This window comes from Mercenaria mercenaria, chromosome 2, assembly GCF_021730395.1.
Source record: "Mercenaria mercenaria strain notata chromosome 2, MADL_Memer_1, whole genome shotgun sequence".
Classification (NCBI taxonomy): domain Eukaryota; kingdom Metazoa; phylum Mollusca; class Bivalvia; order Venerida; family Veneridae; genus Mercenaria; species Mercenaria mercenaria.
This window is the reverse complement of record NC_069362.1, coordinates 104,361,700-104,383,600: the sequence shown is the minus strand read 5'-3', so window position 1 is coordinate 104,383,600 and position 21,901 is coordinate 104,361,700. Positions and strand designations below refer to the sequence as shown.

General features: G+C 37.7%; 1 protein-coding gene and 1 long non-coding RNA gene across 5 annotated transcripts in view; one reads left to right on the top strand and one right to left on the bottom strand.

The window, feature by feature from the left end:
- LOC128555323 (protein zer-1 homolog) overlaps positions 1-21,901 on the top strand; it is a 71,562-nt gene that overhangs the window by 42,513 nt on the left and 7,148 nt on the right. For 3 of the 4 annotated variants that reach the window (XM_053537410.1, XM_053537408.1, XM_053537407.1), the window contains exons 12-15: positions 3,963-4,041; positions 5,977-6,047; positions 12,158-12,205; positions 16,498-16,565. In XM_053537410.1, the coding sequence (XP_053393385.1) occupies positions 3,963-4,041; positions 5,977-6,047; positions 12,158-12,205; positions 16,498-16,565 (266 nt within the window). The remainder of the gene's footprint in view (positions 1-3,962; positions 4,042-5,976; positions 6,048-12,157; positions 12,206-16,497; positions 16,566-21,901) is intronic. The other variant, XM_053537409.1, reaches the window with a different exon arrangement.
- Positions 15,140-21,901, bottom strand: part of LOC128555324 (uncharacterized) — a 30,257-nt gene continuing 23,495 nt past the window's right edge. Inside the window, exon 6 of the long non-coding RNA XR_008369984.1 lies at positions 15,140-16,252. This is a non-coding gene — a long non-coding RNA (uncharacterized LOC128555324). The remainder of the gene's footprint in view (positions 16,253-21,901) is intronic.

Sequence of the window (21,901 nt, the reverse complement as noted above, 5' to 3'; positions counted from 1 at the left end):
TTATATAGACTTATATAGGGAAAAACTTCGAAAATCTTTTTGTAGAAAACCACAAAGCCTATGGCTTTGATATTTGTAATGTAGCATCATCTAGTGGTTCTATACCAAGCTTGTTCAAATTATCCCCCTAGGGTCTAATATGGCCCCGCCCCGGGGGCCACATGGTTTATGTAGACTTATATAGGGAGAAACTCTAAAAATCTTTTTGTCTATAACCTAAAACATTCAAATTTGGACCACATCTATAGTTTTGAGTGGCTAGATGAACCTTGATATAAGTTGACCTTGATCTTGGCCTAGTGACTTTCTTTCACATTTCTGTAGCTACAGCCTTCAAAGTTGGACCACATGCATAGGTTTGTGTACAGAAATAAACTTTGACCTTGACATTGACCTAGTGACCTAAATTCATATTTTTGAGGGTACAGGCTTCAAATTTGGACTATATGCATAGTTTTGTATTCCGAAAGGAAATTTGACCTTGATTTTGACCTAGTGATCCACTTTCACAATTCTCAAGCTACAGCCTTCCAATTTGGACCACTTGCATAGTTTTGTGTTCCGAAATGAACTTTGATCTTGATCTTGACCTAGTGACCTACATTCACATTTCTCAAGCTACAGCCTTCAGATTTGGACCACATGCATAGTTTTTTGTACCGAAATGAACTTTGACCCTGACATTGACCTAGTGACCTACTTCACATTTTTGAAGATACAGGCTTCAAATTTGGACCACATGCATAGTTTTGTGTTCCGAAATGAAATTTGACCTTGATTTTGACCTAGGGACATTCTTTCACATTACCTACTGACCTCCTTTCTTGTTTTCTGAGCTACAGCAAAAGGATTTGGACCACCTGTAATATTTTTTTTTTTACAGATTTCAAAAGTAATCGTGCATAATCTTTACCTTGACCCACTCACCTAATTTTCTTGTTTTTAAAGCTTTAGCTAGGAAATTTGTTCAAGCAAACAACTCTACTCAGGTGAGCGATATAGGGCCATCATGGCCCTCTTGTTTATGTATCTATAGATGTTTAAAAAGAATTAACAGCTGTGGACATACAAATTCAAACCAAAACATTTTATATTACATGTATAACATAAACTGTATATACCCAAATATTTTGTAAACATCATTAACAGATATCAGATGAACAGGTTATGCGCAGTTTAGATTAATTTGTTAATTGGTAACATTGGTGTTCCTTTTAATCTGTGAATCAATATGTAAGGAAGCTATCTCTTCTTTTTAGCTTGACTATTCAAAGCATTGGTGCGTCGGCATCAGCATCTGCGTCGGCGTCCCAATTTAGTTAAGTTTTTGTGTGTAAGCTGGAGTCTCAGTAACCAGTTGTGGGAATTGATTGAAACTGTGATAAACTGACTTACATTGCATAGGTCCCATAACTCTCTTTTGCTTTTTAACAAAATTATACCCTTTTTTATACGTCCAAAGGGACGTATTATGTTATGACGCTGGTTTCCGTCTGTCTGTCCATCCGTTAACAATTTTGTGTCGCTCTGTAACTCATGAACCTCTTGAAGGATTTCAAAGAAATTAGACACAAATGTTCACCACATCAAGATGACGTGCAGAGCGCATGTTTTTTTTAGCTCACCTGAGCAATGCTCAGGTGAGTTTTTCTGATCGCTCGATGTCCGGCGTCCGTCGTCCGTCGTCTGTCGTCTGTCGTCCGTCGTCTGTCAACATTTAGCTTGTGTATGCGATAGAGGCTGTATTTTTCAATAAATCTTCATGAATATTGGTCAGAATGATAACCTTGATGAAATCTAGGCCGAGTTCGAAAATTGGTCATCTCGGGTCAAAAACTAGGTCACTAGGTCAAATCAAAGAAAAACCTTGTGTATGCGATAGAGACTGTATTTTTCATTTAATCTTCATGAATATTGGTCAGAATGATAACTTTGATGAAATCTAGGCCGAGTTCGAAAATGGGTCATCTTGGGTCAAAAACTAGGTCACTAGGTCAAATCAAAGAAAAACCTTGTGTATGCGATAGAGGTGGTATTTTTCAATTAATCTTCATGAATATTGGTCAGAATGATGACCTTGATAAAATCTAAGCCGAGTTCGAAAATGGGTCATCTGGGATCAAAAACTAGGTCACTAGGTCAAATCAAAGAAAAACCTTGTGTATGCGATAGAGGCTGTATTTTTCAATTCTTCTTCATGAATATTGGTCAGAATGATAACCTTGATGAAATCTAGGCCGAGTTCGAAAATGGGTCATCTCGGGTCAAAAACTAGGTCACTAGGTTAAATCAAAGAAAAAACCTTGTGTATGCGATAGAGGCTGTATTTTTCAATTGATCTTCATGAATTTTAGTCAGAATGATTGCCTTGATGAAATCTAGGCCGAGTTCGAAAATGGGTCATCTCGGGTCAAAAACTAGGTCACTAGGTCAAATCAAAGAAAAACCTTGTGTATGCGATAGAGGCGGTATTTTTCAATTGATCTTAATGAATTTTGGTCAGAATGATTACCGTGATGAAATCTAGGCCGAGTTCGAAAATGGGTCATCTGGGGTCAAAAACTAGGTCACTAGGTCATATCACGTAAAAACCTTGTGTATGCGATAGAGGCTGTATTTTTCAATTGATCTTCATGAATTTTGGTCAGAATGATTGCCTTGATGAAATTTAGACCAAGTTCGAAAATGGGTCATCTCGGGTCAAAAACTAGGTCACTAGGTCAAATCAAAGAAAAACCTTGTGTATGCAATAGAGGCTGTATTTTTCAACTGATCTTCATGAAATTTAGCCAGAATGATTACCTTGATAAGATCTAGGCTGATTTCGAAAATGGGTCATCTGGGGTCAAAAACTAGGTCACTAGGTCAAATCGAAGAAAACCTTGTGTATGCAATAGAGGATGTATTTTTCAATTGATCTTCATGAAATTTGGTCAGAGTGATTGCCTTGATGAAAACTAGGTCGGTTTTGAATATGGGTTATCTGAGGTCAAAAACTAGGTCACTAGGTCAAATTAAAGAAAAATCTTGTGTATGCGATAGAGACTGTTTTTTTTCAGTTGATATTTATGAAATTTGGTCAGGTTTATTGCCTTAATGAAATCTAGGTCGAATTTGAATATGGGTCATCTGAGGTCAAAAACTAGGTCACTTGGTCAAATCAAAGAAAAAACTTCTGTATGTGATAGAGGCTGTATTTTTTAGTTGATCTTCATGAATTTTGGTCAGAATGATTGCCTTGATAAAATCTAGGTCGAGTTTGAACATGGGTCATCTAGGGTCAAAAACTAGATCATATCTAAGAGAATGCTTGTTTTATCGCAAGAGACCAATTTTTTGGTCCAATCTTAATGAAAATTGGTCAGAATATTTGTTTCAATGAAATCACTAGGTCAAACATGTTTTACACTGTTATGGAGTGTTTCTTGGGTGAGCGACCTAGGGCCATCTTGGCCCTCTTGTTTTATGTCTCGCTTCAAGGTGAAGGTCACACTTAGGGGTCAAAGGTCATATGACTTTGTTTACTGTCCGCTCTGTAACTCTTGAACTGCTTGAAGGATTTTAAAGAAACTTGGCGCAAATGTTCACCACATCGAGACAACCTGCAGAGCGCATGTTTCGTATGGCTCGCTTCAAGGTCAAGGTCATACTTAGGGGTCCAAGGTCATACCTTCGGGCGTATATTGATCCACATTGCGGTGCTCTTGTTTGACTTTCATATTCTTCCATTTGACAAGGCTGTTGAATAGTCTAGTCTTGCTGTCCTATGACAGGTCTTGTTCTTGTATATTCTTCAGTTTTGAAAATACAATTCTGCATGATAGAGAAAAATTTTGAACTGTTGTGCTGATTTTTAGTTTCCATCTTTAATATTTTGATAACCGTTTGAGGCCACATTTCTAGGCCAGTCTTTATGAAACTTTGACAAGATTTAGGATAACATAAAGGTAAATTTCTTTCAGATATTGTTAAAAGAAATCAAAGAAAAAGCAAGTTCATCTTTCATGCCAAAAATATGGAATATTCTGTGGACTCTTACTGGTAAATTATGCATCTTGCAGTCTTATTTGCTGACATAAGAGGGGTGTTCAAGAAATACATAGACTAGCTCTCAACTTTGTTTCTGTGATGTGCAATTTTGTATAACCGGTACCATTATAACCAGTAATATGTCTGCTTGCAGCTGTAGTTAGAATGACTTCACGAAGTACAGAATTGGTGGTTATTTAACAGTTTTGAACTTGTACATGGCCTAGTCACTGTTTTTATGTCTTAATGTAAAATTATCGTTAGATGAAAATAAAATTACATAAATTTCTGCAATGGAAAAATCACTTCTGTTCTGCATTTAAAAGGTGTCACCTTAAAATTTAACATCAGTTGGTCATTCATGTCTTGAATAAACAATGTTTTAGTTTAGGGTATTTATACTTAGCCTAACATAAAAATGACTTCAAAAGAACATTAACAAATCTCAAGAAACAGTAAAGTAATGCATCAGTCTACGTATTTTGTGAATATCCCTTGTATTTATCTTATTTTAATTGTCCAAAATGGCGTTGCTGACATATTTATTTTGATTGGGATGGTGACATAGTTGTTTTATTTTGAAATTTGCAGATGTAATTTTCTAATTTTGATAGTTCAGAATGGAGTTGCGGACATATTAACGTGTTTAGGTAATCTATAATGGGATGTTGACATTTGTATTTATTTTGATTGTCTGGTACAGGGTAGGGGCTTTAGTGGTCAAGTGGTTAAGGTTGCTGACTTGCCCAAGTAACACCAGAGTTATGGCCTTTAGTAGTTTCTAGTGTTATCTATATAGGGTACTATAAATATGGCAATTTCTGCTTCATAACTTGTGACATATTTGACCTAAAACTATGAAACTTAAATTGAATTTAGATCACCATAATGTGGTAGTGCACACGATTTCGTCAGGATCTTTTTAGTAACTTCAGAGTTATTACCCTTTAACTGTTTAAAAATCCACATATTTGTACATTATGCCATTTGGTAGAATTTCATTAAACTTCTTTCATTTTTTCCATGAACATTTATTATCAACATGTGAAGTAATGTACCACAACAGGTCACCCCCTCCCCCCAAAAAATTCATTCCTTTTTAAATTTTGTTTTCAAACCTTCCATGAATATTTATCAACATGTGAAGTGAAGTTGTAACACCCGCTCCCCCCTCCCATCCCCACCCCCTTGGTCCAGATTTCTTACTTGATTGTGCTCTATTAAGGACAAACATCCTTAACTTTTTGCCGGATATATTTCTTTGCCATTCCTCACCGCAAATCCATTCGGCAGGGGATACCAGTTCATTGAATTTGTTTGTTACATCTTTGTTCACAGTGAGTTATTTGTATTATGGGGTGGTCTGGCACCACCATCATCCTGTGTCCTGCCTTTGTCAATTTGCATCAACATTTTTATGTCTGCTCTGAAACTACTTGATAGAATTACACCAAACTTGGTCTGTATCGTCCCTGCATTGTCCTGTCTTAAGTTTGTTCAAATGATTCACATTGATACAAGACCAAGTTTAGTGAAAATCAGAAGTTCCCACCTGGAATGGATGGAACAACTTATTTCCAGCTGAGCCCACGGCAGGTGTCATATTTACCTCCCCAGCATCCAGTCTAGGCCTATACTGCTTGAAACAGTACCAGTTTAAGTAAATCACCCGGTACTTAACACAAGTTGGGATATCAGCGGCATCCAGGAATCGAATCGGGACTGCCGGCGTTGTAGTCCAGCATGCTAACCACTGTGCAACTAATTCCCATTAAATCATACATTAAATTGCCTTCTTAATGATATCCATTTTAATTGCAGGTATGGGTATAGATATTTCATCACAAAATTTGCTAATTCTTTTTCCAAACTTGTCTAATTTCCTTGCAATGTTTTGCTTGTTTTATTACGAAGAAATTTACTTTTCATAGCTTGCTTTGTTTGCAGAAGGCGTCCCATGTAACTGTGAGTTGTTTGTACAGAATGAAGGGTTGCAGTTATCCAGAACCTGTATTTATGTAAGAACTCTTATATGCCCCTCTTTTAAGAGGAGCGGGGTTCATATCATGCTTTTCAGTAGTTTATTGAAATAAAACAGTAGGTTATTGTATCCCCAAACAACAAGTTGTAAGGTGGGTATTCTGGTTTCATGTTGTCTGTCCATCCATCTGTCTGTCTGTCCATAGACACAATCTTGTGCACGCCTAATCTTATCCCCTTGACACAATTAAATGAAACTTCACACAAGTGATCAGTAACAACAGTAGTTGTGCATGGTGCATGTTGGGTTCTTTCAGAAAATTATTTTGCAGATTTGCGGGATTTTGTTTTTAGCTCACCTGAGCAATGCTCAGGTGAGTTTTTGTGATCGCTCGATGTCCGGCGTCTGTCTGTCGTCTGTCGTCTGTCTGTCGTCTGTCAACATTTAGCTTGTGTATGCGATAGACGCTGTATTTTTCAACTGATCTTCATGAAATTTGGTCAGAATGATTATCTTGATAAAATCTAGGCCAAGTTCGAAACTGGGTCATCTGGGGTCAAAAACTAGGTCATAAGGTCAAATCAAAGAAAAACCTTGTGTATGCGATATAGGCTGTATTTTTCAATTAATCTTCATGAATTTTGGTCAGAATGATTACCTTGATGAAATCTAGGCCAAGTTCGAAAATGGGTCATCTGGGGTCAAAAACTAGGTCACTAGGTCAAATCAAAGAAAAACCTTGTGTATGCAATAGAGGCTGTATTTTTCAATTAATCTTCATGAATTTTGGTCAGAATGATTACCTTGTTGAAATCTAGGCCTAGTTCAAATATGGGTCATCTGGGGTCAAAAACTAGGTCACTAGGTCAAATAAAAGAAAAACCTTGTGTATGCGATAGAGGCTGTATTTTTCAATTGATCTTCATGAATTTTGGTCAGAATGATTACCTTGATGAAATCTAGGCCGAGTTTGAAAATGGGTCATCTGGGGTCAAAAACTAGGTCACTAGGTCAAATCAAAGTAAAACCTTGTGTATGCGATAGAGGCTGTATTTTTCAATTGATCTTCATGAATTTTGGTCAGAATGATTACCTTGATGAAACCTAGGCCAAGTTCGAAAATGGGTCATCTGGGGTCAAAAACTAGGTCACTAGGTCAAATCAAAGAAAAACCTTGTGTATGTGATAGAGGCTGCATTTTTCAATTAATCTTCATGAATTTTGGTCAGAATGATAATAATGATGAAATCTAGGCCTAGTTTGAAAATGGGTCATCTGGGGTCAAAAACTAGGTCACTAGGTCAAATCAAAGAAAAACCTTGTGTATGTGATAGAGGCTGCATTTTTCAATTAATCTTCATGAATTTTGGTCAGAATGATTGCCTTGATAAAATCAAGGTCAGATTTGAATATGGGTCATCTGGGGTCAAAAACTAGGTCACTAGGTAAAATCAAAGGAAAACCTTGTATATGCGATAGAGGCTGTATTTTTCAATTGATCTTCCTGAAATTAGGTCAAAATGATTACCTTAATGAAATCTAGGCCAAATTTGAAAATGGGTCATCTTGGGTCAAAAAGTAGGTCACTAGGTCAAAACAAAGAAAAACCTTGTGTATGCGATAGAGGCTGTATTTTTCAATTGATCTTCATGAAATTTGGTCAGAATGATAGCCTTGATGAAATCTAGGTCAGGTTCGAATATGGGTCATCTGGAGTCAAAAACTAGGTCTTAGGTCAAATCAAAGAAAATATGTACTTATACTCAATATTTTTGCTCCAATTTTAATGATAATTGGTCAGAATATTTTTTTCCATGAAATCACTAGGTCAAACATGTTTACTCTGTTTAATATGCTGTATTATAGCGTGTTTCTCAGGTAAGCGACCTAGGGCCATCTTGGCCCTCTTGTTTGTTACTATACTATATACATGAGTCTGCATAGGCAATCTTGTGCACGCCTAGTTTCCTGAACCCATGCACACAATTTAATGAAACTTGACACAAGTGATCAGTATTAACCCTAGTTGTGCATGGTGCATGTTAGGTTCTTTCAGAAACAAATGCTGCACAGTTATGGGACTTTGTTTTTTGTTAATATACTATATACATACAGTCTGCATATGCAATCTTGTGCGCACCTAATCTTCCGAACCTTTGCACACAATTTAATGAAACTTCACACAAGTGATCAGTAACAACCCTAGTGGTGCATGGTTACATTCTTTTAGATAAATCTTATGCAGAATTATGGGACTTTGTTTTTTGTTACTATGCTATATACATAGATTATGTGCGTGGCTTATCTCCTGAACCCTTGCACACAATTTAATGAAACGTTACACAAGTGACCAGTACCAACCTTAGTTGTGCATGGTCATGTTAGGTTCTTTCAGAAAAAAAATCTGCAGAGTTATTGGACTTCATTTTTTGTTACTATACTATATACATACAGTCCACATAATTATGCAATCTTGTGTGCGTCAAATTGCAAGGTACTGTGTCAGTGCATGTGTGTGTGTATCTGTGTGGTGGGGTACATTCATCACCTTCAGTGATAGCTCTAGGTTTTGTGCCCCCCATGAGTGATGGGGGCATATAGATTTGATCTTGTCCGTGCATCCGTCCGTCCGAAGTTCATGACGCGCCTAGCTCGAAAAGTATTTGATGTAAATTGATGAAACCTTGCATGAGTCTTTATCATGATATGAACTTGTGCACCTCATATTTTTCGTCTGGCTCCGCCCCCTATTTTAAGAGTTATGGCCCCTGAAATAGTCAAAAATGCACATTTTCACCTTGTGACATGCCTAGCTCAAAAAGTATTTGATATAGGTTCATGAAATCTTGCATGAGTCTTAATCATGATATGAACTTGCGCACCTCCTATTTTTCATCTGGCTCCACCCCCTATTTTCAGAGTTATGGCCCCTGAAATAGTCAAAAATGCACATTTTTACCTTGTGACACGCCTAGCTCAAAAAGTATTTGATATAGATTCATGAAACCTTGCATGAGTCTTAATCATGATAGGAACTTGCACACCTCCTACTTTTCATTTGGGTCCGCCCCCTATTTTTAGCTCCACTATTCGGAGAATAGGGGGGTGGGGGGGGGAGGCTATACTACTCGCCCCGGCGTCGGCATCGGCGTGACCCTTCTTGGTTAAAGTTTTTCGGCAACCTTTGTTTTTCTGTCATATCTTTGTTACTGTTGCTTATATCTTACTGTAACTTCACATAAACAATGTCCAGTATACAAACAATGTATGTGTAGGGGCTGAGCCCATTATACCCAAGGTCAAGGTCACAAAGCTGTTATACTTAGGTTATTTTTAAAGTTAAAGTTTTTCAGCAACCTTTGTTTTTCTGTCATATATTTGTTAATATTGCTTATATCTTACTGTAACTTCACATAAACATTGTCCAGTATGCAAACAAAGTATGTGTAGGGGCTGAGCCCATTATACCCAAGGTCATGGTCACCATGGTGTTATACTTAGGTTATTTTTAAGGTTAAAGTTTTTCAGCAACCTTTGTTTTTCTGTCATATCTTTGTTAATATTGCTTATATCTTACTGTAACTTCACATAAACATTGTCCAGTATGCAAACAAAGTATGTGTAGGGGCTGAGCCCATTATACCCAAGGTCATGGTCACCAAGGTGTTATACTTAGGTTATTTTTAAGGTTAAAGTTTTTTAGCGACCTTTGTTTTTCTGTCATTTCTTTGTTACTATTGCTTATATCTTACTGTAACGTTACATAAACATTGTCCAGTATGCAAACAAAGTATGTACAGGGACTGGGCCCATTTTATCCAAGGTCAAGGTCACCAAGGTCTTATACTTGGGTTATTTTTAAGGTTAAAGTTTTTATGCAACCTTTGTTTTTCTGTTATGACTTTGTTACTTTTGCTTGTATCTTACTGTAAGTTCTCATAAATATTGCCCAGCACACAAACATAGTATATGCAGGGGCTGGGCCCATTATACCCAAGGTCAAGGTCACAAAGGAGTTATACTTGGAATTATTTTCACGTTAAATATTTTCGAAAGCTTTATTAATAGACATATCTTTGGTACTTTAAAAAATAATGACTTGAAATTAAAAATATTTGTTTATAATCATTATCTGCATGTGTGGTTCCATACCCCATAACTCCTAATTGTTTTTTTGACAGAATTATGCCCCTTTTGTACTTAAACTTTTTTTTGCAATCTTCGCTTTCTGGATATTACTTTAATGCAATATAAGATAAAGACTTGAAACTTAAAAAGTATCTTTATCACCATCATCTGCATGTAACAATCCCCGTAACTCTGATTTGTATTTTTGACCAAATTATGCCCCTTTTATACTTAATTTTTGTTTTAACAAACTTCGTTTTCTGGACATAACTTTGGTACTATATAAGATAATGACTTGAAACTCAAAATATATCTTTACCATCATCATCTGCATTTGTTGTAACAATCCTAATAACTCTAATTTGTGTATTTGATGGAATTATGCCCCTTGGTGTATCTTCCTTTTATAGTAGAGTTCTCTTATTCAGACATATATACTTTTTATTGTCAAATCCCCGAATGGTGGAGCGCGCTGTCTTAGGGACAGCTCTTGTTTAGGGTTATGGCCCTTGAAATAGTCAAAAATGCACATTTTCACCTTGTGACACACCTAGCTCAAAAAGTATTTGATATAGATTCATGAAACCTTACGTGAGTCTTAATCATGATATGAACTTGCGCACCTCCTATTTTTCATTTGGGTCCGCCCCATATTTTTAGAGTTATGGCTCCTGAAATAGTCAAAAATGTACATTTTCACCTTGTGACGCACCTAGCTCAAAAAGTATTTAATATAAATGGTTGAAAACTTGCTTAAGTCTTTATCATGATATAAACTTGCACACCTCTAATTTTTTGGCTGGCTCCACCCGCTGTTTTTAAAGTTATGGCCCCTGAAATAGTAAAAAAATGCACTTTTTCACCTAATTACGTGCCTAGCTCAAAAAGTATTAGATGTGAATTCAGGAAACCTTGCTGGAGTCTTTATCGTGATGTGACCTTGCAAACTTGGCATTCTTCTTGAGAATCTTAACTCTTAGAGTTATGGCTTTTGAAATAGCCAAAATAGTGGTTTTTTTGTTTGTAATGCTCATAGCTCAAGAAGTATAGGGCCTAGAATAATGAATCCTTTTCATAAAATGTTTGTTGAGGCTATACCCCATTAAGACTCCAACATTTGAATTATTGCCCCTTATTTGTGACAAATGTACCAGTGGGGGGCACACCCTGTGTCCTACAGACACATTCCAGTTGTAACTATCACTGTTAGGTAGGATTTCACTAAAAGAATATGAATTATAAAAAAAAGTCAGTGTTCTTCCCAAAATATACATCAGTAAAGCTATAGAGAATATAAATACCTACAAAAATATAAAATGTATGTTCTCCATTGTACTAAAATGTAAAATAATTTTTAGATCCTTTCCCAGTATTAACATTGTGATGTCATAACTTTGCATGTGACATTGTAGAATATGCGTGACATTTGGCTGGTAAAACTAGTACGAGTTGCAAAATTGAAAAGCCGTGAAATAAAAAGAAAATATGTTTGTTTCAAATGTAAGATCGAAATATCTTTCACTCATTAAAACCAGATTTCAAATTATAACTGGTAGCTGTTCCACACATGGAAATATTGCTTTCGAAATTGCTTTGTGAAATATATTTTGATCTTAAATGGAATCAAACAAAACCACATATATATATTCATTTGCTCATGTCAGTCAGTTAAGGTCACTGAGGTCACTTTGGTTTAGGCACACGTACCTGAAACCTCAAGTAAAAAAGGAAGTCTCAACTAAAAATTTGTAAAAATTGTATTTAGTAAAAGATTCCTTTTGTATAAGCCTTATTGACATATTTGTTGCAAAAATAGAGAACAAAACTCTTTTTTGGTCTGAGATCCTTTTGAAATAATGAAAAAAGCAACAATATTTTGCATGAGTTTTTATCTACTACTTCCTGAACTTCTTTTTTTATACATTTTTTATTAAATTTTCATCATAGGTTTGAGTGTATAGATTGAATAGATAGTATTTAAGTAATTTACTATGTGTAATTACGCTGACTTTGTTTCAGAAATATTCTGATGACAAAACTCTCAGGGAAGTGATCACCGCGACTTTGGTATGTTTCTATTTTGTATTTGCAAAGTCGACTACTTTTATATGTAGTATACATTATGACCCTAATTTGTCAAATTTTCTGATGTTTTGTGTTATGGGCGGATTTCTACTCAACTTTACAAGAATGACCAGTGGCAAACCTCGTAGCGCATATTGTTTGCATGTTCTGGTTCAGAGATTTTCAGTAGGGTTATTGCCCTTAATTTGTTCTATTGTACCTTGTCAGTGCTCCAACACCACAAGGAGGAGATTTTCAGTTGTTTTGTCATATTTTACCTTGTCTGTGCAACAGGGGGCCTCCGTGACCGAGCGGTTACGGTCGCTGACTTCAAATCACTTGCCCATCATCGATATGGGTTCGAGCCTCACTCAGGGCGTTGAACTAATGTGAAGAAGCCATCCAACTGGCTTACGAAAGGTCGGTGATTCTACCGCCATCAAAGCTGGTCTGTAGCATTATTACAAGGTTCTCTCCATTTTGTTTTAAAGTTGGGGACTTTGCTCCTTTAAGGGAAAGCTACAGCTAGTAATAATAATACTGTTAAACTACTTCTTCCCATGAACCATTATCAAACTTAATCTGTAGCATCATTATAATTACCTGTCCCGAATTTGTTCAAAAGGGAGACTAAAGCTGAAAATAAAAATACCTTTAAGCAACTTTTTCTCATGAACCGCTTGATGGATCTTGATCAAACTTGGTTTGTAGCATTATAATAAGGTCCTCTCCTCATTTTGTTCATATGGGAGTGGGTCACTAGAACTTAAAATAAGAAATACCACTTAAACAACTTCTCATAAACCAATTGATGGATCTTCATCAACTTGGTCTGAAGCATCATTATAAGGTCGTTAACCAAAGTTGTTCAAATGGGGCCACTTGGCCACTTTTAGGGACCACTCAAAAATAGAAAAATGACTTGTTCTCATGAAGCACAGGATGGACCTTCACCAAACTTCGTGTGTAGCATCGTTGTAATGCTCCCTGCCAATTTTATACAAATGGGGATGCTTGGCGTCATGTAAGGACCACTACAGCTAAAAATAGACATACCTCTAAATGATTTCTTCTCATGAACGGCTTAATGGATCTTCATCAAACTTGGTTTGTAGCATCACTGTAAGGTCCTCTCCCAAATTTGTTATGCCCCCTTCGAAGAAGGAGGGGTATATTGTTTTGCAGATGTCTGTCGGTCGGTCAGTCTGTATGTGGACCAATCCGTTTCCGGATGATAACTCAAGAACGCTTGGGCCTAGGATCATGAAAGTTGATAGGAAGGTTGGTCATCACCTGCAGATGACCCCTATTGATTTTGAGATCTGTATATCAAAGGTCAAGGTCACTGACCCTGAACAGTTAAACGGTTTCCGGATGATAACTCAAGAACACTTGGGCCTAGGATCATGAAAGTTGATAGAGAGGTTGGTCATGACCAGCAGATGACCCCTATTGATTTTGAGATCAGTATTTCAGAGATCAAGGTCACAGTGACCCGGAACAGTTAAACGGTTTCCGGATGATAACACAAGATTACTTGGGCCTAGGATCTTGAAAGTTGATAGGAAGGTTGGTCATGACCAGCAGATGACCTCTTTTGATTTTGAGGTCAAAGGTCAAGGTCACAGTGACCAGGAACAGTAAAACGGTTTCTGGGCGATAACTCATGAACGCTTGGGACTAGTATCAGGAAAATTGATAGGGAGATTGGTCATGACCAGCAGATGACCCCTATTGATTTTGAGGTCAGTAGGTCAAAGGTCAAGGTTACAGTGACTCGGAACATTTACACCCTTTCTGGACGTCACATTGAACCAGAACAGTAGAACTTTTGTTTACAGTGAGCAAATAATTTCTGTTCCTTGTGCAATTACTGAATGCATCAATGGGGGCATTTCGTGTTCGACAAGCTCTTGTTCAATTGCACTTGGTGCATGTTAGGGTCCACTAGAGCTAAAAATAGAAAAACCTGTCATGAACTGCTTGAAGGATCTTTATCAAGTTCAGGTTTTGCCCTTTAAGGGGCCGCAAGAATTAAAAACGAAGAAAAAACTTGACATCTTCTCATGAAACTCTGGCTGGATTTTCATTAAACTTCATCCGTAAGGTTAGTGTAAGGGTCTCTTCTAAACTTGTTGTACCCCCCGACAACAAAGTTGTAAGGGGGGGGGTATACTGGTTTCAGGTTGTCTGTCTGTCTGTCCGTCTGTCCGTAGACACAATCTTGTGCGCACCATCTCTCCTTATCCCCTTGACAGAATTTAATGAAACTTCACACAAGTGATCAGTACCAACAGTAGTTGTGCATGGGGCATGTTAGGTTCTTTCAGAAAAAAAATTTGCAGAGTTATGGGACTTTGTTTTTTTGTTACTATACTATATACATAGACACAATCTTGTGCGCACCATCTCTCCTCATCCCCTTGACACAATTTAATGAAACTTCACACAAGTGATCAGTACCAACAGTAGTTGTGCATGGGACATGTTAGGTTCTTTTAGAAGAAAAATTTGCAGAGTTATGGGACTTTGTTTTTTTTTGTTACTATACTATATACATAGACACAATCTTGTGCGCACCATCTCTCCTCATCCCCTTGACACAATTTAATGAAACTTCACACAAGTGATCAGTAACAACAGTAGTTGTGCATGGGGCATGTAAGGTTCTTTCAGAAAAAAAATTTGCAGAGTTATGGGACTTTGTTTTTTTGTTACTCTACTATATACATAGACACAATCTTGTGCGCACCATCTCTCCTCATCCCCTTGACACAGTTTAATGAAACTTCACACAAGTGATCAGTACCAACCCCAGTTGTGCATGGGGCATGTTAGGTTCTTTCAGAGACAAAATTTGCAGAGTTATGGGACTTTGTTTCTTGTTAACATGCTATGTACATACAGTCTGCATATGCAATCTTGTGCGTGCCTAATCTACCAAACCCTTACACACAATTTAATGACACTTCACACAAGTGATCAGTACCAACCCTAGTTGTGCATGGTGCATGTTATATTCTTTTAGATAAATATTCTGCATAGTTATGAGACTTTGTTTTTTGTAACTGTACTGTATACATACAGTCTATATACATACAGTCCACATAATTATTATGTAATCTTGTGTGCATCAAATTGCAATGTACTGTGTCAGTGCATGCAGGGGGTACATTCATCACCTTTAGTGATAGCTCTAGTTTAAATGGGGGCAATTTGATCCTTAAAGGGGCCTCTTAAACATGACATGAACTGCTTGATGAATCTTTATCAACTTGGTCTGTAGGGTCATTGTAAGGTCCTTTCCCAGTGTTGTTCAAATGGTTCAGCTTTGTCCCATTTAGGAGACACCAGAGTTAAAGATAAAAAATTACTTCTTAGCTTGAAGTTTGTTCTAATGGTAACAGCAAAATGTAATATAACTTTTATTTTAATGAACTTCTTAAAGGATAATCAAGGTCCTCTTATATGAATTATGCCCCCTTTTAACTTAAAATTTAGGGTTAATTTTTATGCACTTTCTCTATATTTTTGTTATTTCATAACGGATTTTATTTAAACTTAAAATTGTTCTTCCACATCATTGGCATCATTCATTTCATTTCACTTGGTGTATAGCATCAGTATAAAATCTTCTTACAAATTTCAAATAGGGGTGCTTAGCCTTGTTAAGAAGTACTAAAAATAGAAATACTATTAAACAACTTGACATGAAAAGGGGGAATTATAGCAAAAAATGGAAGTAGCTCTAGTAAGGTCCTCTGACAAATTTATTCAAATGGGCAGTCTGCTTCAGTAGCTGCTAGATTAAGAATAGAAAAATCTTTAAAATGAATGACTTCTTCTGATGAAATGCTGGCTGGTTCTTAATCAAACTTGGTCTGTTTCATCATTGCAATGTCCTCTTCCAACTTTGTCTTGATCTCTAGAGCTAAAATTAGAAATATTTTATTGACCGTGTCTCATTAACCATTTGATGATTCTTCGTCAAACTTGGTCTTGGATATAATTGTTATTGTACAGCTTGGCCCCTTTTTAGTAGACATCAAACTGAAAATAGAAATTTTTAAACAAGCTCTTATCACGAAGCTTGTTCTAATGGTTATGCATTTTTGGGTGTTTAACAGCAAAATATAGAAAAAAAAAATGTTTAATAACTTTTGATGATCTGCTTAAAGGATATTCACCAAACTTGGTCAGAAGTAAGGTCAGATGGTGAAGTCCTCTTTAGGTGAGCGATTTAGGCTCATTTGACCCTGTTTTCTATTGTTTTTTTTGTTTTCAAATTTTTTCAGGTTGGTGTATCTGAAAATCCTGGTTTGATTACTTGGTCGATGATTTCGGGCATGGTATCAATGTTTGAGTAAGTTCAGAGTGTTCATTTATGTTTTTAGTTCACCTGAGCAATGCTCAGGTGCTTTATTGCGATCGCTTGATGTCCGGCGTCTGTCTGTCGTCTGTCTGTCAGCATTTAGCTTGTGTATGCGATAGAGGCTGTATTTTTCAACTAATCTTCATGAAATTTTGCCAGAATGATTACCTTGATGGCCAAGTTCGAAAATGGTCTTCTGGGTCAAAAACTAGGTCACTAGGTCAAATAAAAAAACCCTTGTGTATGCGATAGAGACTGTATTTTTCAATTGACCTTCATGAGTTTTGGTCAGAATGATAACCTTGATGAATTCTAGGCCAAGTTCGAAAATGGGTCATCTAGGGTTAAAAACTAGGTCACTAGGTCAAATCAAAGAAAAACCTTTTGTATGCAATAGGGGCTGCATTTTACACAGGATCTTCATGAAATGTGATCAGAATGTTTGTCCAGATCAAATCTAGGTCGACTTTAGATTTGGGTCATCTAGGATCAAAAATTAGGTCACCCGGTCAAATTAAAGAAAAATCTTCTGTAGGCAATATAGGGGGCTGCATTTTACAATGGATATTCATAAAATTTAGTCAGAATGATTGCCTTGATGAAATCTAGGTTAAGATAGAAAATGGGTCATCTGTGATCAAAACCTAGGTCACTAGGTAAAATCAAAGAAAAACCTTGTGTATGCGGTAGAGACTGTATTTTTCAGTTGATCTTCATGAAATTTGATCAGAATGATGGCCTTGATGAAATTAAGGTCAAGTTTGAATATGGGTCATCTGCGGTCAAAAACAAAGAAAAATGTTTTGTATGAGATAGAGGCTGTGTTTTTCAATTGCGGTTCATGTAATTTGGTCAGAATGATTGCCTTGATCAAATCTAGGTCAAGTTTGAATGTAGGTGATCTTGGCTCAAAAACTAGGTCACTAGGTCAGATTTGAAGAAAATACTTGTTTACACTTCAGAGACCACATTTTTCGTCCAATCTTAATGAAAATTGGTCAGAATATTTGTTTCCATGAAATCGCTAGGTCAAACATGTTCACACTGTTATGGTGTGTTTCTCAGGTGAGCGTCCTAGGGCTATCTTGGCCCTCTTGTTACATGCCTGTTTTGCCGCTTAGCTCAGTAGGTAAGAGCGTTGGTCTACGGATCGTGAGTTCGATCCTCGGGCGGGGCGTATGTTCTCCGTGACTATTTCATAAACGACATTGTGTCTGAAATCATTAGTCCTCCACCTCTGATTCATGTGGGGAAGATGGCAGTTACTTGCGGAGAACAGGTTTGTACTGGTACAGAATCCAGGAACACTGGTTAGGTTAACTGCCCGCCGTTACATGACTGAAAAACTGTTGAAAAACGGCGTTAAACCCAAAACAAAACAAACAATCTGTTTTGGAAAATTTGCGTTTCTATTAAGGGGTTTTGATCTGTCCATCTGTCTGTCTGTCTGTCTGTCATATTTCATGTCCCGAGCGTGACTTTAAAACCATTAAAGATAATGACGTTAAACTTAGCATATAGGTAAATAGCAGTGAAAATGAAACATTGTGCAAAATGCATGAAAGAGGTCAGTAGACAAAACGTTAAGGTCACAAATTGAGTTCAAAAGTTAGATCTGGCCGTAAAATATCCATATTTTGTATCCAGAGCGTATCTTAAAAACTATCAAAGATATTGAAAGTTAGAATATAGAAAGGTGGCGATGAGACGATTTGCAGAGTACAACAACTGACCACTTCCCACCCAAACCCCAACACAGCTTCCTTTGAAAATTGTTTTCACTTATAGTTTCTTGTGCCTAACACCACTGTGTCTTACAAAACGGCCAAAAAGGCCCTGCCCAAATACAAGCCCACAGTCAAATTGCCTCCTCCACAACCCTCAAACTGCTACACATGCATGAATCCACGCACACACATGCACACGCGCGCACACACACACACGCACGCACGCACACACAGACGCGTGCATGTGTTCGCGCGCGCTTGCGCGCACACACACACTTTGCACCACTTGGGAGCTCTCAAGTCGTCTATGCCGGTTGTGTGTCATACTGAAACTGTCGTCAGTCAGTAGGTAGGTTGGTATTTCGGTCGGTATGTGTTTTACATCTGTGACTGGGGACCAGACCTGTAGTAGTCAAACTTCACAGGACAGTTGCCTTTGGTCGCTATATGAACCCTGTTGCTGGGGGAGGGGAGGTGGGGGGGGGGGGGAGGCCGTGCAGAGAGTGGGTCTGGAAAGCCACAGTGACTATGAAACTGAAAACGATCTTTGATTAGCACAACTTTATTGGATGATTGTATGTTGTCAGTAGATTGCTTGTGTTGTTATAGGGGGTCAAGAGACCAAAGGTCAAGGTGAAAATGACTTTGATGGTACATAAATGACTTGAGAGTGATTTGGCTTGTGGCCAACAAACATTATAGAAGGATAAACTATTGTCAGTAGATAGCTCAGGCTTGAGACTGAAAATTGTACGCCCAGTCAAATATGAAAAGGTGTCGTATTGGGCATATGTGCTAACACGCAGATCTTGTTTATTTGCCAGTTTTAAGAAAGGAACTTCAAAATTAACCAAGTGTAAAACATCACTTGTCAACAAAACATTGTCTTTGCAAGATGATATTTTTAAGTACACATACTTAACGAGCTTTGGCCTGAAGTATTTAACACAGTTTTTATGCCCCCGAAGGTGGGCATATTAAAATTGCATTGTTTGTCCGTCTGTCCGTGCAAATTTTCTTCCGGGCTGTAACTCTGCCATCCATAAAGGAATTTTGAAATAACTTTGCATAAGTGTTCACCATAATGAGACAACGTGTCTTGCGCAAGACCCAGGCCCATAGCTCTAAGCTCAAGGTCACACTTACAGGTCAAAGGTTAACATGGTCTCTTTCGTTTCCGTTTCATGACTCTGCCATTCATCAAGAGATTTTAAAATTACTTGGCATAAATGATCCCCATAATGAGACGACCTGTCATGCACAAAATTCAGACCCTAGCTCTAAGGTCAATGTCACACTTAGAGGTTAAAGGTTAACATGGTCTGTTTCTTGTCCAGACCATAACTCTGCCACCGATGAAGGGATTTTTGAATTACTTGGCGTATATGCTTGGGGGCATTTGTCACTAATAGTGACAGAATTTGTTAATTGATTTATTGAAAAATAAGGGTGTGTAATATCTTACAACTATTATTTTTTCAGACATAACCTATTATGATGTAATGATGTGGGAAATGAGATCACAATGTTGTGTAATCAAAATAATTGCTATTTGTTTCCATTACCAGATATCCTCCATTCATCTTTGATTATATGAGTTTTTGAAATATGGCAATAGCTTTTGTTTGTCTCCTACCTTTCCTACGGCTGGTTTAGGGTACTACAGGTCTGCCAGCTCAAATGTTATGATCAAACTTATGAATCAAAGGCCAACAGGGTTTTTAGCTGGACTATTCGAAAAATAAGTAGGGCTATCCTACTCTCCACGACATGTGTCTGCATCGGCGTCGGCGTAACACCTTAGTTAAGTTTTTCATACCAGTCCACATTTTGACAAAACCTTTTGAGATAAAGCTTTGAATCTTTCAACACTTGTGTACCATCACCTTGTCCAGTTTAATCCAAGATTCCATAACTCCATCAAGGATTTTGGCTGAATTATGGCCCCTTTGAACTTACAAGTCTTAGTCAAGTTTTTCGTACCAGTTCGTAATTTGTGTAAACTGTTTGACATATGGCTTTGAAACTTTTATCACTTGTTTATTATAACAACCGCTATCTGTATGCAAGAATACTGACATATGGCTTTGAAACTTTTATCACTTGTTTATTATAACAACCGCTATCTGTATGCAAGAATACTTAACTCTGTCAACAATTTTTAGCTCACCTGAGCACAAAGTGCACATGGTGAGCTATTGTGATCACGCTATGTCCGTCGGCCGTCGTGCGTCCGTTCGTCTGTCCGTCCGTCGTCAACATTTATGTTTAAACGACATCTCCTCCAAAACCAGTGAATGGATTTTGATTAAACTTGGCCATGATGTACGTTGGGTGGTCCTCTACCAAAGTTGTTCAAACATATAGGGGGCGTGGTCACTTTTTTTCTCTGAATCAATAATAGCTGGAGCCTTGATATCTGGCGTGTGATGTCAGATTTGTAATGTCTACCATAATTGTTAAAACTTTTGCCCTAGGTTGAAAAGTGTGTGTGACATGTATATAAAATAGGCTAATATAGAAGAAACCTAACTCTGGACATGTGGCTTTGAAACTTTGAACACTTGCTTAACATCATGATTTCCATCTGTAGGCAAGAGTACATATCTCTGTCAACTATTCTGGCTGAATTATGGCCCTTTTTATAGTTGGAAATTGGCTCAGTTTTCGTACAAGTCAGTGTTTTGTCAAAACTATTTGACATGTGTCTTTGAAACTTTGAACACTTTTTATCATCATGATCTCCATCTGTAGGCAAGAGTACATAACTCTGTCAACTATTTTGGCAGAAGTATGGCTCTTTTTGGACTTGGAAATCAGTTAAAGTCCATATTTTGCCTAACCTGTTTATCACATGGCTTTGAAACTTTGACCACTTGTTTACCATCATAGTCTACATATGTAGGCAAGACTACATAACTAGGACAAGGACTTTAGCTCAGTTATGACCCTTTTTGTGCCCCCCGCCCCCCCCCCCCCCCCCCCCCCCCCTCAAAGGAGTGGTGGGGGCATATAGATTTGCTGTTTTCCGTCCGTCCGTCTGTCCTTCCGAGAATGTTGTGTCGCACCTAGCTCCAAAAGTATTTGACGTAGAGTCACAAAACGTTACAGGAATGTTGGTCGGCATGTGTAGTTGTGCACCTGGGGTTTTGCGTCCGGATTCATTCAGTCGTGTAGGAGTTATGGCCCCTGACTTTGTAAAAATTGGTCATTTAAGTGTTTTGTCACGCCTAGCTCCAAAAGTATTTGACGTAGAGTCACAAAACTTTACAGGAATGTTGGTCAGCATGTGTAGTTGTGCACCTGGGGTTTTGCGTCCGGATTCATTCAGTCGTGTAGGAGTTATGGCCCCTGACTAAGTAAACAATTGTCACTTGCCCCTCGTCGATGTGGGTTCGAGCCTCACTCGGGGCGTTGAATTCTTCATGTGAGGAAGCCATCCAGCTGGCTTACGGAAGGTCGGTGGTTCTACCCAGGTGCCTGCTCATGATGAAATAATGCACGGAGGGGCACCTGGGGTCTTCCTCCACCATTTAAGCTGGAAAGTCGCCATATGACCTATCATGTGTCGGTGCGACGTTAAATCCAAAAAAAAAAAAA